A 15,808-nucleotide genomic window follows, 5' to 3' on the forward strand; every position below is an offset into this window, starting at 1 on the left:
ATCCTTCTTGTTCACTTTGTCTGGCTTCCTCATCACCTTGTCATCTCTCAGACGCTGAGACTCCTGCTGGTCTTCTTCACTCCAGTGAATCCCCTGAATCCATCTTCCACAGCACCCCAAGATTTATGTTTCTAAAATACAGTATAAGTTGCCAATCGCTGTCCAGGGCACTGGTGGTTCCCCCCACTGCTTGCAGAAGAGAATCCACAACCTGCAGGCGGCATGCCCAGCCTTGGCCGACATTGTAACCTCATGGCCATGCCACACGCTCACCTACTTTACGCCATAGTCACCCTGGACTGCTTTCCCTTCCCTCCATTGGAAGGTCCCAGTCACACACACCAGATGATATGTACACACATGTATACACACATCCACACACACAAGATAATGTATACACACACATCCATACACACAAGATAATGTATACACACATCCACACACACAAGATAATGTGTACACACACATCCATACACACCAGATGATATGTACACACATGTATACACACATCCACACACACAAGATGATGTGTACACATACATACACACACATACACACCTACAAGATGATATGTACACACACATGTACCTACACATCCACACACACACACAAGATGACACGTACACACATACAAGATGATGGGTACACACACATCCACACACAAGATGATACATCCACACATACAATATGACATGTACACACACATTTGCACATACAAGATACATCTGCACACACATCCACGCATACAATGTGATACTTACACACATGCATCCACACATCCACACACACGGGATGGCACGTACATACATGCAAAGATGATACTTGCATTCATGCACATACATCCCCCATCTATCTTCCTGATGAAAAGGCAGCCCAACCACACCCCCTCAGTGTACTCACCTGGTACCTGGTCATTGTTGCTTCCCTTGTTATAGTCCAATACTATAAGATTACAGCAAATTCACTCTTTCTTCCATCAGAGTGTGAGAGCAAGGCTCATACCTGATTCACCTGTAGATCCCCAGGATCCATTCATTTATTTATCCCAATTAACTGCATTTACTTCTTGTAAAGTTTTATTTCTTGGGGCTTCTGGCACAGAAGTTAGGCAGCTAGTTACAACACCAGCATTCCATATGGGTGCTGGTTCCAGTCCTGGCTCCTCCATTTCTGATCCAGCTCCCTGCTAACGCACCTCAGAAAGCAGCAGAAGATGGTCCAAGTGCTTGGGCCCCGCCACCCATGAGGGAGACCCAGAAAAAGCTCTTGGCTTCAGCCTGGCCCAGCCTTGGCTGTGTGACCCCTGTGGAGTGAACCAGCTAATGGAAAATCTCTGTGTCTCCTTTTCTCTGTGTGTAACTCTACCTTTCTAAATAAGAAATAAATATTTTTTAAAAAAAGCTTATCTATTTTTATTTGAAAGGCAGATGGAGACACAGAGAGAGACTGAGATGCCCTCAACAGCCGGGGCTGACAGGCCAAAGCCAGGAGCCTGGAACTCAATTCAACTCTCCCACATGGGTGACAATCATTTGAGCAATCCCCTGCTTCCTCCCAGGGTATCCATCGGCAGGAAGCTGGCAAGACTCAAATCCAGGCCCTCTAATGTGGGATGCAGGCATTCCAAGCAGTATCTTATCCCCTTGTCTCCCTCCCCACTTTTTAAGATTTTATTTATGTGAGAAGGTAGACTTACAGAGAGGGAGAGACCGTCAGAATGGTCTTCCATCCACTGGTTCACTCCCCAAATGGCCACAATGGCCAGAGCAGGGCTGATCTGAAGCCAGGAACCAGGAGCTTCTTCTGGATCTCCCATGTGGGTGCAGGGGCCTAAGCACTTGGGCCATCTTCTACTGCTTTCCCAGGCCATAGCAGAGAGCTGGATTGGAAGGGGAGCAGTTGGGACACAAACCAGCACCCATATGGGATGCTGCCACCACAGGCAGAGGTTTAGCCTATGCCACACCACCAGCCCTCCAATCAGTATCTTACCCCTTAATGTAGCAGGCGCCATGCTAGACATTGGGCCTGTTTTGGATAAACAGCAACATTCACAACCCTTGTGCACCTTCATTAAGGAGGGTCACATTTATTCAGTGAAAAAATAACAACATGTGCTGCAGTCAAGGTTGCTCCTTTCCCTTCGCTGTCATTTTCAACTGCTTTGCCCCTACAGGAAACCTTCTGGCGAATTCCAGCTAAGCTGAGCCCCACCCAGCTCCGGAGAGCAGCAGCTTCTTTGAGTCAGCTAGAGGAGGGGGGAGAGAAGCTGCAACCAGAGCAAGACTCTGAGGTCCCTGGGGAGCAAGGCCCCAGTGAGGAGCACCGAGCCGAAGCCCTGCAGGCCCTCGTATTAGCTCGTAAGAAGAAAGCAAGCCTGGCAACTCCAGAGGGTAAGTGTGACCGCTTGTCTGTCACTCCTCACTGTGTGCCTGCCTATCAGTGCTGAGGCAGAGAGGTACTTCAGGCATAGGAGGGCCCCCGTGTACCAGTCAGACTTTTCCTTTTAAAATTTCTACACCTTATTCTTTGAGAAGCAGAGAAACCGAGGAAGAGAGCTCTCATCTACTGATTCACTCTCCAAATGCCCACAGCTGCTGAGGCGGGGCGGGGGCAGAAGCCAGGAGCAGAGAATGGAATGCAGGTCTCCCACGTAGGTGACAGGGGCCTTCTCAGGTCTGCACTGGCAGGAAACCAGAGTCCGAGCTGGAGCCCAGAGTCAAACCCAGGCACTCTGATGGGGGAGGGAAGTGTCTTAATTAAGCCACTAGGCTAAAAGCCCGCCTCCCAGCCTTTTGTTAAATGAAATACCATAGGCAGCCTAACTTTGTAGAGAAAAGAGAATTTTGGCTCATGATTCTGGGGGTTCAAGTTCAAACACTATGCTGCAGGCTCTGGTAAGGTCCCCCCGGAACTGTAGTGCACGTGGCAGGTGAGCATGTTTATTTCTGTCCCTCTCCTTATAAGGCCACCAAGATTCACTCAATCATGCAGCTCCACCCCAGCAACTTAATCTAATCACCCCCAAAGACCTCACCTCAACATCACAGGTTAAATTCACACCCTTTTCAAACCATTAGCATAAGGCTTTGAGGACTGCCCTCCACATTGGTTTAGGGGGATGAGTCCTATCTGCACCCTGGCAGCCCGGGCCCCTGACTTTGTGCCTCTTGTGTCACTTCAGAGGAGGGGACGGCTGATGAGCAGGAGCAGCTGACAGTAGCACCCAAGAAGCGACAGCTTCTGGACAGCGACGAGGAACAGGAGGAGGGTAAGGATGGGAGCTGAGACCCTTGCTGCCACCCTCCTTACCTTTAAACAAATTTAGATATTCTGTCTTTCACCCCTGTCGTTCCCACAGCACCAGAACTGGGAGCCCCGAGAACCCAGAAGAAGAAACGGTTCCAGATTGAGGACGAAGACGAGAGCGACTGAAGACCCAGAAGCCTGGGGCCGAGATAGACCTGACTGCAGATGGCACGTCCGAGTCAGGCCGGGGCCCCGGATTTCCCCTTCCTGGGCACAAGCAGTAGAGTCCTGGGCTTCGCCGTGGGCTTAGGATCCCGGGTTTTTAGGCAACAGTGTTGGACTCCTCTGCAGTCCGTCCCGCCTCTGCCAGTTTCATTGATGAGCCCGGCAGCCCTCTGGAGACCTAATCTTCTCTTCTAGGAACCATTTCTTCTGGCTGCCAGAGCCCCTTAGCAAATGAGAGAAGTGAGTGAATTGCAGAAGCTTCCCTGGACCCGCTCGTTGTTCTGTTCCTCTAGACTTTGTGCCGGAGCTCGGTCCCAGCCCCGGATGGAGAGCTACACAACGCAGTGGGTGGGGGTGCTGCACCACTAGAAGCACTAGATGCCTCTGTCCTCGTTTTCCTTTTTCCTGTGATCACCCCCTACGTACCAGCTTGAGCCCAATTCCTGCTGCTGAAGTCGGGTTGGGATGCTGTCATTCTCCAGATGATGAATGTGTGTTGTTTATGCTTGGTATTGAATTAAACATGAACAATTAAAGTTGTTGATCTCATTCTGAATTGCCAATCTGTCAAGTTCTACAGCTGCATTTTTGGTGCTGCAAGCTAGGGCTCTAACCCCACCACAGCACTGGATCCTGAAGTGTACTTTTCTGATATGATATAGGCACCACAACTTTCTGTTGATTAGTGTTAGCATGGTATAGCTTTCTCCATCCTTCAAGTGAATCTCTTGTGGGAAGCATGCAGTTGGATTTTTTTTCTTTTATCCAATCTGATAGTCTGCCTTTTAATTTGGGCGTTTAGTCCATTTATATTTAATACGATTATTCATATTGTTAGATTTAAATCTGTTATCTTACCATTTATTTTCTATGTGTTCCATGCATTCTTTTTTCCCCTTTCCTCTTCTTTTTCCTGCTCTTGGTTAAACTGAATATGTTTTATGATTCCATCTTATCTCTGTTGTTGGCTTATTAGCTATAACTCATTGCTTTGGTATTTTGGTTTGTTTTAGGGTTTAAAGTATACATCTTTAACTTATCGTAAGTACTTACTGTACAGTGTCAGAAACTTAACCGGGGTTTGGTGCTGTGGCACAGTGGGTTAAAGCTCCAGCCTGCAGCACCAGCAGGTTCAAGTCCTGGCTGCTCCACCTCTGATCTGGCTCCCTGATAACCTGCCTGAGAAAGCAGCAAAGGATGGTCCTTGAACCCATGTGGGAGACCCAGAAGAAGCTCCTGGCTTCTGGCTTCAGACCAGCCCAGCCCTGGCCGTTGTGGCCACTTGGGGAGTGAACCAGCAGAGAGAAGACTTTTCTCTCTCCATCTCTACCTCTCTCTGTAACTCTGTCTTTCAAGTAAATAAAATAATTTTTTTTTAAATGGAAAACTTAACATGTGTACTTCCATTTTCCCTCTATGCCATGGTGCTATTGCTACACATTTTATCTTTACATGTTAAACCCTACACTACATTGTTTTTTATTTAAATAGTCAATTCTCTCTTAAAAGACATATTTACCCACATGATTATAATTTCTTATATTGTTCATTCATATATATCCTATTTCTACTAGAAGTCATTTTTCTTCTACCAAAGGAATTTCACTAACATTTCCAGTTGCTGGTGGCGGATTCGTTCAGATTTTTATTTTTATTTTTAGGTAAAGTATTCCATTTTGATCATCTTAAAGTATACAGTTATGTAGCTTTCAGTACACTCACAGTGTGCGCAGCCATCTCTACTGTCTAATTCCAGAACACTTCCATGGCCCCAGAAGAGAAGCCCTGTGTCTGGTGTGGATGTGGCAAAGCAGTGAAGCCACTGCTTGGGATGCCCACATCCCATATCGAGGGTTCCTGGTTCAGCACCAGCCTCTCAGCTGCTAATCCTACGTCCTGCTGGGGCACCAGGGAGGCAGCAAATGGCAGCTCAAGTACTTGGGGCCCTGCACTCATGGGAGACCTGGGTTAGATTCTGGCCTCCTGGCCTCAGCCTGGCCCAGTGCCAGCTGAAGTGAGCATTTGGGGAGCAAGCCAACAGATGGGAGATAATATATCTCCCCTCTTCCCGCCTCGCTTCCTCTCTTTCCTTGCCTCTGCCTTTCAAATAAATAAAATTCTACCACCTAGGTCTGTAGATCAAACAAGATTGCTTTAGCTGCGGCAGCTGCTGACCATACAAGAAAAAAACATATACTGCTTGCACTCCCAGAGTGCCCCCCCCCTTCATTTCTGACCCAGACTTACAATAGCTGACTTGCTAGAGTTCTTCCCTTCAGTCTTTCTTCTCTCTGGTTCATTTCCATTCGGCTTGAGGGTTTTTTCATAAAACATGGTTCTGGCGCAGGCATTTAGCATGGTGGTTAAGATGCCTCTTGGAGCTCCTGTGTCACACAGCAGAGTGCCTGGGTTCAAGTCCCAAGTATGCTGCCAATCCCAGTTTCCTGCTGATGCTCACGCTGGCAGGCAGCAGTGAGGGCTCAGATAGCCGGGTTTCTGCCACCCTCACGGGTGATCCAGATTGAGTTCTGGACTTATGGCTTTGTCTAGGCCTAGACCCGGCTGTTGTCAGCATTTGGAGAGTGAACCAGCAGATAGAAAATCTCTCTCTCAGTGTGCCTATCTCTATGTCTCTGCCTTTCAAAAAAAGTGGAAGGAAATAAATTATTCTCATTATATAATCGTGCTACTTAAGAGCACTTGATATTTCACACTTCTTCCAGGACAGACCAGAAACAGGCTCTGCCTGAGCTAAGCCAGTCTTTGCAGCCTCCCTGCCATGCCTGACTCTACCCACATTTCACATTGTTGCCACTCTTGGCTACTTCCGGCAATACAGAGCAGACCTTTCCATGCTACCAAGCTGCTAATTATGCCAGTATCTACTGGAGGACTCTGTCTATCCCTACCCCATCCTTCAAGAATCAGCTCGGGGGCCTGGAACTGCTGTGGCTTAGCTGCCACTTGCAGTGCCAGCATACCAGATCAGAGTGGCAGTTAAGAGTGATGGCTTGGGGCCGGCGCTGTGGTTCACTTGGCTAATCCTCCGCCTGCGGTGCCAGCATCCCATATGGGCGCTGGGTTCTAGTCTCAGTTGCTGCTCTTCTAGTCCAGCTCTCTGCTGTGGCCCAGGAGGGGGAGGACGGCCCAAGTACTTGGGCCCCTGCACTGGCATGGGAGACCAGGAAGAAGCTCCTGGCTCCTGGCTTCGGATCGGCACAGCGCCGGCTGTAGCGGCCATTTGGGGAATGAACCAACAGAAGGAAGACCTTTGTCTCTCACTGTCTAGCTCTACCTGTCAAATAAAAAAAGTGATGGCTCAAGTAGTTGGGTCCCTGCCACCCATGTGGGAGACCTGGATTGAGTTCTGGGCTCCTGAATTTGGCCCGGCCCAGCCCCAGCTGTTAAGACCACTTGGGGAGTGAGGCCGGCGCCGCGGCTCACTAGGCTAATCCTCCGCCTTGTGGCGCCGGCACACCGGGTTCTAGTCCCGGTTGGGGCACCGATCCTGTCCCAGTTGCCCCTCTTCCAGGCCAGCTCTCTGCTGTGGCCAGGGAGTGCAGTGGAGGATGGCCCAAGTCCTTGGGCCCTGCACCCCATGGGAGACCAGGATAAACACCGGGCTCCTGCCATCGGATCAGCACGGTACGCCGGCCACAGCGCGCCTACCGCGGCGGCCATTGGAGGGTGAACCAACGGCAAAAGGAAGACCTTTCTCTCTGTCTCTCTCTCACTGTCTACTCTGCCTGTCAAAAAACAAACAAACAAACAAACAAACCACTTGGGGAGTGAACTAACAGATGGAAAGATTCTCTCCCTCTCTCCCTTATCACTGCCTTTCAAATAAAGAAATCTTTTTTTCAAAAAAAAAAAAAAGCTCAGAGGCAGGGGTTTAGTGTTGCAGTTAAGATGCTGTTAGGCCACACACATCCCATGTTGGAGTGCCTGGCTTCAGCTCCCGACTCCAGCTTCCTGCTACTGCAGACCCTGAGATGCACAGGTGATGGCTCAAGTAGCTGAGTTCCTGCCGCCCATGTGGGAGACCTGGTTGAGTTCACAGCTTCCAGCTTCAGCCTAGGCCAGCCCCTGCCATTGCAGGCATTTGAAAAATAAGCCAGCAGATGGGACCTATGTCTCTGTGTCTCCTTGACTCTCAAGTAAAATTTTTAAAAAGACAATGAATCAGCCCAGATGTGGTTTAGTTTTGTGACTCTGCACTCCAGAGCACAAGTGATCACTTACAGCTGGGCTTTGGTCGTGCCCCTCATAAAGTACAGCGTTTCATTTTGTTCTTTATTCCCTGCCCATAGACTCTGAATTCCTTTAAAGCAAAAGTCTTGGGATGTTTATGTTCCAAGGGTACATTCATTAACATGTCCACTTAACACACACACATGCTTCTCAACCTGTGGTGGGCTGCATCCTGATAAACTGATGGTAAGTTGAAAACATCTCTGTTTAAAACACATTTTCTAGGGGCTGGCACTGTGGTGCAGCAGGTTAAGCCACCACCTGCAGTGCCAGCATCCCATAGAGTTGCCTGTTTGAGTCCCAACTGTTCTACTTCCCATCCAGCTCCCTGCTAATGTGCCTGGGAAAGCAGCAGAAGATGGCCCAAGCCCCTAGACCCCTGCCATTCACATGGGGGACCCAGAAGAAGCTTCTGCTCCTGGCTTTGGCCTGGCCAGCCCCAGTCATTGCAGCCATTTGGGGAGTGAACCAGCAGAAGGAAGATTTTTCTGTCTCCCTCTCTCTCTAACTCTTTCAAATAAATAAATTTTTTTTTAAAAAAGATACTTTTAAAAATGCTTTTACTATCCCTAAACATCCTCACTTAACCCGTTTTACCTTACATCAGCCTATGACTTGCAAAATTAGCTAACACAGAGTCTATTTCAAAATAAAGGATTAGATATCTTTTGGAGAATATGGTAGGATGCAAACTACAAAAACATCTAAAAAACCCTGGTAACTTGGCACATTGCATAGTACATGTTGTTCATATGGCTGGCTGGGGGCTGTGTCCACTGCCACTCCCTGACATCACCAGAGAGGACTCCATAGCATATCACTAGCCTGAGAAAAGATGAAAATTTGGAATTCCACATCCAGTTTCTACAGAATGCATATAGCTTTTTTTTAAATAAAGATTTATTCATTTATTTGAGTTACACAGAGAGAGGAGGGGCAGAGAGAGAGAGAAGTCTTCCATCCCATGGTTCACTCCCCAGATGGCTGCAACAGCTGGAGCTGCACTGATCTGAAGCCAGGAGCCAAGAGCTTCTTCCCGGTCTCCCACATGGGTGCAGGGGCCCAAGGACTTGGGCCATCTTCCACTGCTTTCCCAGGCCATAGCAGAGAGCTGGATTGGAAGAGGAGCAGCCGGGACTCGAACCGGTGCCCATATGGGATGCCACCGCTTCAAGCCAGGGTGTTAACCCGCTGCACCACAGCACCGGCCCCACAATGCATATAGCTTTCCTGCCATTGTCATGTCAAACCACTGGAAGTTGAGAGCCATCTATATGTGTATTCAGGGCCTTCTATGCAGGAGTCACTGTGCTGGACATTGGACACTGATTGGGAGTGACTACCCAAAGGCTGGAGAGACATGAATAAAGCTAGAATTAACGCCAACAACCTGCAGATCTAAAGGCTGTTCCTGGGGTGAGTATTTAGATTAATGTAGATTTAATTAGTATTTAGATTAATTTAGATTAAAAGATGCTGGCTAGGACACATGAGTCCCATATAAGAATGTCTGGATTTGGGGCCTGTGTTGTGGCACAGCAGGCTAAGCCCCACTTAGAACTCTGGCATTCCATTCCATAATGGAGTGCCAGGTTGAGTTCTGGCTGCTCCACTTCCAATCCAGCTTCCTGCTAGAGTACCTGGGAAAGCAGCAAATGATGGCTGAAGTACTAGGGTTCCTGTCATCCATTTGAGAGACCAGGATGGAATTCTTGGCCCCTGGTTTCACTCTGGCCCAGACCCGGCTATTGCAGCCATTTGGGGAGTGGCCACCAAAGTAGTTTTTTTTTTTTTTTAATAAAATCAATTAAAAAGAAAAAGAAATAGCCCAAAACCCCATTTGTGACAACTGCTGAGTCTTGATGGGGAACAGGTAGAAGTTGAGGGCAAGAGCAAAGGTAGGAAGTCTGGGAGCACCTGCCCTCGTCTTCATCCTGCTTTCCCTCCACGTCTAGGTCCTGGAGACAAACTCACCACTGCTTCCTCTCCCTACCATAGCTGCATATTCGGTTTCTCTTCTTTGTCATTCCTATAGCACCAGAGTTGGAAATTCTATGCCTCTCAAAAGCTGGTTTCAAATTGAGGAAGTTGACACCAACTGAAAAACCAGAAGCCTCATGGTAGACAGAGGCCCACTTATAGACGACTGCAAGTCAGACATGGGAGAACCAGGGGCAGGCATTTGGTGCAGTGGTTCAGTTGCTGCCTGGGCGTCTGCATCCCATGCCGTATCCGGAGAACTTTTGATTCAAGTCTTGTCTCCTCCACTGCCAATCCAGCTTCCTGCTCATACACGTCCTAGCGGGCAGCAGTTGTTGGCTCAAGTAGCTGGGCCTCTGTCACCCATGTGAGAGACCTGGATTGATTTCTGGGCTCCAAGTCTTAGCCTGGCCCAGCCCTGGCTACTGCAGACATTTAGAGTGAACCAAAAGATGGACGATCTCTCTCTACTTGTCTCTGTTTCTCTATCTCTCTGCCTTTCAGATGAAATGGAAATAAGTAACAATTTAAATAACATAGATTAAGAAAAGAAATGGGAGAATTAGATAAGATCCAAAACTTTGAGCCAACATTGTGGCATAGTAGGTTAAGTCACCACCTGCGATGCCAGAATCCTATATGGATGCCAGTTCAAGTCCCAGCTGCTCCATTTCAGATCCACTCCCTGCTGGTGCTTCTGGGAAAGCAGTGGAAGATGGTCCAAGTGCTTGGGCCCCTGCACCCATGTGGGAGATCTGGAAGAACCTCTTGGCTCCTGACTTCGGCCTGGTTCAGCTCTGGCTGTTGTGGCCATCTGGGAAGTGATCCAATGAATGGAAGTGCCATCTCACTATCGTGCGCGCACTCTGTCTTTGCAACTCTTTTTTTTTTTTGACAGGCAGAGTGGACAGTGAGAGAGAGAGAGAGAGAGAGAGAGAGAGAAAGGTCTTCCTTTTCCGTTGGTTCACCCCCCAGTGGCCGCTGCGGCCTGTGCACCGCGCTGATCTGAAGCCAGGAGCCAGGTGCTTCTCCTGGTCTCCCATGCGGGTGCAGGGCCCAAGCACTTGGGCCATCCTCCACTGCCTTCCCGGGCCACAGCAGAGAGCTGGACAGGAAGAGGAGCAACCGGGACAGAATCTGGTGCCCCGACCGGGAACCTGGGGTGCTGGCGCCACAAGCGGAGGATTAGCCTAGTGAGCTGCGGTGCTGGCCTGCAACTCTTTCAAATAAATAAATCTTTTAAAAGAAAATAAAATTAATGTCCCTGCCTTTTGCCTCCTTCTTCCCCTTAGAGGGACTTTTCCTGATCCAAGTTTAGGTCTAGGAAAAATGCTTAGGGTGATTGGGACATGCCCAGGAAAAGCAGGAGCCCCAAAAGAAGACAGTTGGCTTGGGTGAAGGTGAGCGGGACAAAGTCTGGGGCCAGCAGAGGTGGATAAATATTTGTGAATGTTTGCTGTTTGCAGAGGCATCAGCTGTTTGGACTGGGGTAAAGAAGCGAGATCTAGAAAGCAGCCATCCAGGCTGAGGAAGCACCGAGAAGAGGCGTGCTGGCAGCATCTCCTGGCTTGATCTTCCCAGAATCGGTGAGGACCACCCACAGTCTTTAAGGAGGGCGGGAGAGGAGAAGCACGTCCAGGGTAAGTGAGGTTTCCAAGGGCTGAGGCACCCCCGGGCTCTGGCTCGTCCCTGGGTGTCTCCATCCTGAGCCTCTCCCCACTCACCAGCCTGGGTACTGCTTCTTTCCAGCTGGGCCGTTCTCCGTCCCACCATGATCCAGGCTGTGCCGCTCCTCTGCTGTGTCCTGCTGTCCCCAGTGGTGGCCTTTCCAAGAAATGCCCAGAATGGAGCCCTGACCTCCCCGCCGTCTGTCACAGAGAATGGGCCTCAGCCAAGCACGCTCCCCAGGCAGAATCCTCTCCCAGATCCCAGGGCCTGCCAGGATCTCCTGCACACGGTCCCCTCCTTAGCCCCTCTGCCTGAGCACCTGTCCCAGATAGCGCTGACGGTGGCCCTGGAGGAGGCTGGCTGCCTGGCGGAAGCCCGCAACCTGCAGCTTCAGCTCACCAGGATGGGCGCAAAGGACATCACCGAGACTCTCATCCGGCAGAGTCAGGAGCGCAGGGAGGGGGGCGGGATCAGCAGCACACAGGTCATTCTGAGGGATCTGGGGGGCTCCCCAGGGGAGCCAAGGCGGGCCCAGCGCTCAGCTCCTCTCCCTGAGGCGTGTTCCTCCCGATACGGGTGGATGCTCCACGACACCTCGGAACTGATTGCGGAATTTGCTGAGAAGCTTCCTGCCACCGAGCTGGCAGCAAAGCTGAAAACTGCGGCTCTCAACGTCACCCAGAAGTGCACGCAAGAGTCTTGGGAGCATTTGGAAGAAGTGGCCAAAGAGCTGATAAAAAGTCCTGAAGTTAGGAACTACACAATGCCTATAGAAGAGCAGACAAGCTTTGCCATTCGAATCATGTACATGTGGAAGCGTGTTATAGTGGACATGATAAAGGAATTTTTCCAGACTTATTTTGGATAAGGAGGGCCTCCTAGCATCACCTTTACTTTCTCAGATGTTTCTGACAGGCCCGTGCACAGGGAGAGTTTAGGACAGATGTTTGTTCTTCATTTGATCCCATTGTGACCGTAACAAGCCTTGCTCCTCTCTTAGTAGGTCCTAGCCCCTATTTCTTCTCCCAGTTTCTCTTCCTTCCAGTTGTTAAATACTGCGGATTGATTATGTACTATGCATGAAGCCTGTTGTGATCTCCCCGTTCATCTGCCTGGTGCTTTGTAGCCCCCCAGCTGGCCGCTGGAGCTTGCTTACGTGAATGTTTGTAACTGGGAAGAAGAAATAAATAGCTGTTTGCACGTCAGAATCATGGTTGTCTGATCTCAAGTCTGGATCTCTGGGGATCCCTTTTGTGAGCCGCAGATGGAAGCTGGCAGGGACACATAGGAGGTGTGTGCATCCTCTGAGGCTGAAGGTTCGAGCAGTCATTACAAATTGGCAAATATCTGTGGAGATCATGTCCCTTACTGATCATCAGGGACAGCGATCCCCATCCCCACCCCCATGGGGCAGGGAACTGGGCACAGGGCCTGCGCCGATCTAGTCTCACTTCTCACTCGCGGGGCTGCATGGTAATGCAGGGCAGTGCAGCAGAGGAGGGCTCTGCTGATCCGGCATGGGGAGCCCAAGAAAAAAACTAGGTCTCATTCCTACTTCCTGATGAGGACACAAAGGCTGGGTGTTTGGCACAACCATTAAGTCACCTGCTTGAGACACCACATTCCATATCAGAGTGCCTGGGTTTGAGCCTCCGCTCTGCTGCCAACTCCAGCTTCCGGCTAATGCTCACCCCGGAGTCAGCAGATGATGGTTCAAGTACTTGAGTCCCCACCACCCTCATGGGAGACCCAGATGAAGTTCCTGGCTCCTGGTCTTGCCATGGCCCAGCCCCAGCTGTTATAGGCATTTGGACAGTGAACCAGCACATTGAAGATCTCTCTGTTTCTTTCTTTCAAATAAAATGAAAATAAAGAGATGCTTTAAAAAAATAAAAAGGAACACAAGCTGAGAGTTGATGGGTGAGATTTCCTCTAACCGAGTCCTAGTTCCTTTCAGACCATAGCCCCAGGGGAATGGTTTGAGTGTTGTCTTCTGTGCTGGCACAGTCTGATCAGCTGAGCGTCACCTGAAACCCACCATGACCTGCCTCTACTGCCTCCCACGGTTGTCATGTCATGTGGACCCAAAGACCTTGGTGCCTTTCTCTTCATCTCTGAAGATCCAGTCACCCTCCTGGCTCTTGGTTATGGTGAAGTAACACCTTGACAGTAGGGACTCCATTTTGGAGAACCTGAGACTCCATTCTGGGTAGGTGCCCCCCTACACACCCCGAGATTCTTATCTGAAACTATGATCTGAAACAGCTGAACAACAGCAGTCCACTACATCACACTTGGCAGAGCATAGAAACCCCCTAGCATGATCACTCAAGCTTGGAAGTGGATAGGCTGCACCTGGGTTAATGATAAAAATGTAATTTGTCTATGTCCTATATATGATTAAAACCAATACCTGGATTAATGTCAAGATTATAATTAAAGCCGGCACCGCGGCTCAATAGGCTAATCCTCTGCCTGCGGCGCCGGCACACCGGGTTCTAGTCCTGGTCTGGGCAGCGGTTCTGTCCCAGTTGATCCTCTTCCAGTCCAGCTCTCTGCTGTGGCCTGGGAGTGCAGTGGAGGATGGCCCAAGTGCTTGGGCCTTCTACCCACATGGGAGACCAGGAGAAGCACCTGGCTCTTGGCTTTAGATCAGCGCGGTGCGCCAGCCGCAGCACGCCGGCCTCAGCGGCCATTGGGGGGTAAACCAACGGAAAAGGAAAACCTTTTTCTCTGTCTCTCTCACTATCCACTCTGCCTGTCAAAAAAATTAATTAATTAAAAAAAGATTATAATTAACATTGTTAAGATTGTAACTGCTAATGTCAAGATTATTATTGATACTAGTTTCGCATAGGTTTTAGGTCAGCTTGACCCCAGTAACCATGTATTCCCCCTGATCCTAGCAACCATGTATTCCCCTCCTGATTTTGTGGTTTTTGCCTTTATAAACCCTGTTGCTTTGGGTTTCAGGGTCGAGAGTTTTTTGTTTTTGTTTTTGACAGGCAAAGTGGACAGTGAGAGAGAGAGACAGAGAGAAAGGTCTTCCTTTGCCGTTGGTTCACCCTCCAATGGCCGCTGTGCCCGGTGTGCTGCAGCCGGTGCACCGCGCTGATCCAAAGGCGGGAGCCAGGTGCTTCTCCTGGTCTCCCATGGGGTGCAGGGCCCAAGCACTTGAGCCATCCTCCTCTGCACTCCCGGGCCACAGCAGAGAGCTGGCCTGGAAGAGGGGCAACCGGGACAGAATCCGGCGCCCCGACCGGGACTAGAACCTGGTGTGCCGGCGCCGCTAGGCGGAGGATTAGCCTATTGAGCCACGGCGCTGGCCTAAGGGTCGAGAGTTCTTTAGGGCATGAGCCCATTCTCCACCATCGGCAATAAAGGACCATCAAATTTTATCAATGTGTGGTGCTCCTTTTTTCACACTTGCTCAGGTACAACAATGGCAGACCCTGCTCCAAAAGTCTTGCCTGGCCTCACCCACTGGTTCCCTCCACTAAGGATCCTGACAGACCTGACACTGAAGGTTGCCCTGGAGCAGCCAATTTCTGGACTCTATAACTTCATCTCCAGGCCGGGCCACGTGAAAAAGCCATGCAGGTTTTCTTTAACCAGATACCAGGTACCATAAGGACAGGTGGAGCTTCCCAAGGGAATACCTTGGTTTGTCTTGTGCTGCTGCTAGGCAAGGTTCGGCTTGATCCAGGGAGAGCAAATGTGCCTTCCCCACCATACACTGGAGGCATGAGCAGAAGCAGTGCATAGCGAACGTGGTCCAGCTGTGGCCAGGTGTGGCAGTCTGCCACAAACCCAGGCATATCTTTGTACTTCGTTGCTCAGAGCTGGTCTGTCAAACCCAAAGGACAAGGGCGAGATGGGGCAATTGACCTTGAATATCACCTTCTGATGACCCCGCTCAGGCTGTTAAGTGGACCTATGGGCTACTGGTGAGTTCTCTGTATAATGAAGTCTGGAGTTCAACAGCTAAGCCAGAACCACTACAACAGAAGGCAAAAACCCCTCTAGGGGGCCAGCGTCATGGTGTAGCTGGTAAAGCCACCGCCTACATCACTGACATCCTGTATGGGCACCAGTTCGTTTCCCTGCTGCTCTACTTCTGGTCCAGCTCCCTGCTAATGACCTGGGAAAAACAGTAGAAGATGGCCCAGGTGTTTGGGCCCCTGCTACTCTTGTGGAAGACCCTGGAGAAGCTCCTGGCTCCTGGCTTCAGCCTGGCCCAGTGCTGGCCAGTGCGACCATCTGAGGAGTGTACCAGCGGATGGAAGACCTCCCTCTCTCTCTTTCTCTCTATGTCTCTCCTTCTGTATCTCTGTAATTCTTTCAAATAAATAAAAATAATCCTTTAGAAAATAAAAACCCCTCTGACTGGGGGGGAAGGCATTGGGGACACCACAGAAGTGGTCACCAAGGGGTT

At 50.0% G+C, this 15,808-nt stretch overlaps 2 protein-coding genes across 4 annotated transcripts in view; both read left to right on the forward strand.

Annotated features, from left to right (window-relative positions):
• The window catches only part of TIMELESS (timeless circadian regulator), a 33,885-nt gene extending 29,867 nt beyond the window's left edge, over nucleotides 1–4,018 (forward strand). Inside the window, exons 27-30 of one of the 2 annotated variants that reach the window (XM_062203442.1) lie at nucleotides 2,177–2,393; nucleotides 3,185–3,271; nucleotides 3,362–3,477; nucleotides 3,670–4,018. In XM_062203442.1, coding sequence (XP_062059426.1) covers nucleotides 2,177–2,393; nucleotides 3,185–3,271; nucleotides 3,362–3,435 — 378 coding nt within the window. In that variant the 3' untranslated portion in view covers nucleotides 3,436–3,477; nucleotides 3,670–4,018. Of the gene's footprint in view, nucleotides 1–2,176; nucleotides 2,394–3,184; nucleotides 3,272–3,361 lie in introns of both variants that reach the window. The other variant, XM_062203441.1, reaches the window with a different exon arrangement.
• Nucleotides 4,019–11,171: 7,153 nt separating this feature from the next.
• LOC133767674 (apolipoprotein F-like) lies at nucleotides 11,172–12,581 on the forward strand. 2 transcript variants are annotated; one of them, XM_062202105.1, is made up of 2 exons: nucleotides 11,172–11,345; nucleotides 11,455–12,581. In XM_062202105.1, the coding sequence occupies exon 2, from the start codon at nucleotides 11,477–11,479 to the stop codon at nucleotides 12,239–12,241; it is 765 nt and encodes a 254-aa protein (XP_062058089.1). In that variant the 5' UTR covers nucleotides 11,172–11,345; nucleotides 11,455–11,476; the 3' UTR covers nucleotides 12,242–12,581. The 2 variants fall into 2 exon arrangements, with proteins under 2 accessions (XP_062058089.1, XP_062058090.1); XM_062202106.1 differs by having other exon boundaries at nucleotides 11,172–11,291.
• The last annotated feature ends 3,227 nt before the right edge of the window (nucleotides 12,582–15,808 follow it).

The sequence above is a fragment of the Lepus europaeus genome, chromosome 10, assembly GCF_033115175.1.
Source record: "Lepus europaeus isolate LE1 chromosome 10, mLepTim1.pri, whole genome shotgun sequence".
NCBI classification, from domain to species: domain Eukaryota; kingdom Metazoa; phylum Chordata; class Mammalia; order Lagomorpha; family Leporidae; genus Lepus; species Lepus europaeus.

Coding starts and splice junctions, on each gene's coding strand:
- LOC133767674 (XM_062202105.1), top strand. CDS start 11,477: ATGATCCAGGCTGTGCCGCTCCTCTGCTGTGTCCTGCTGTCCCCAGTG.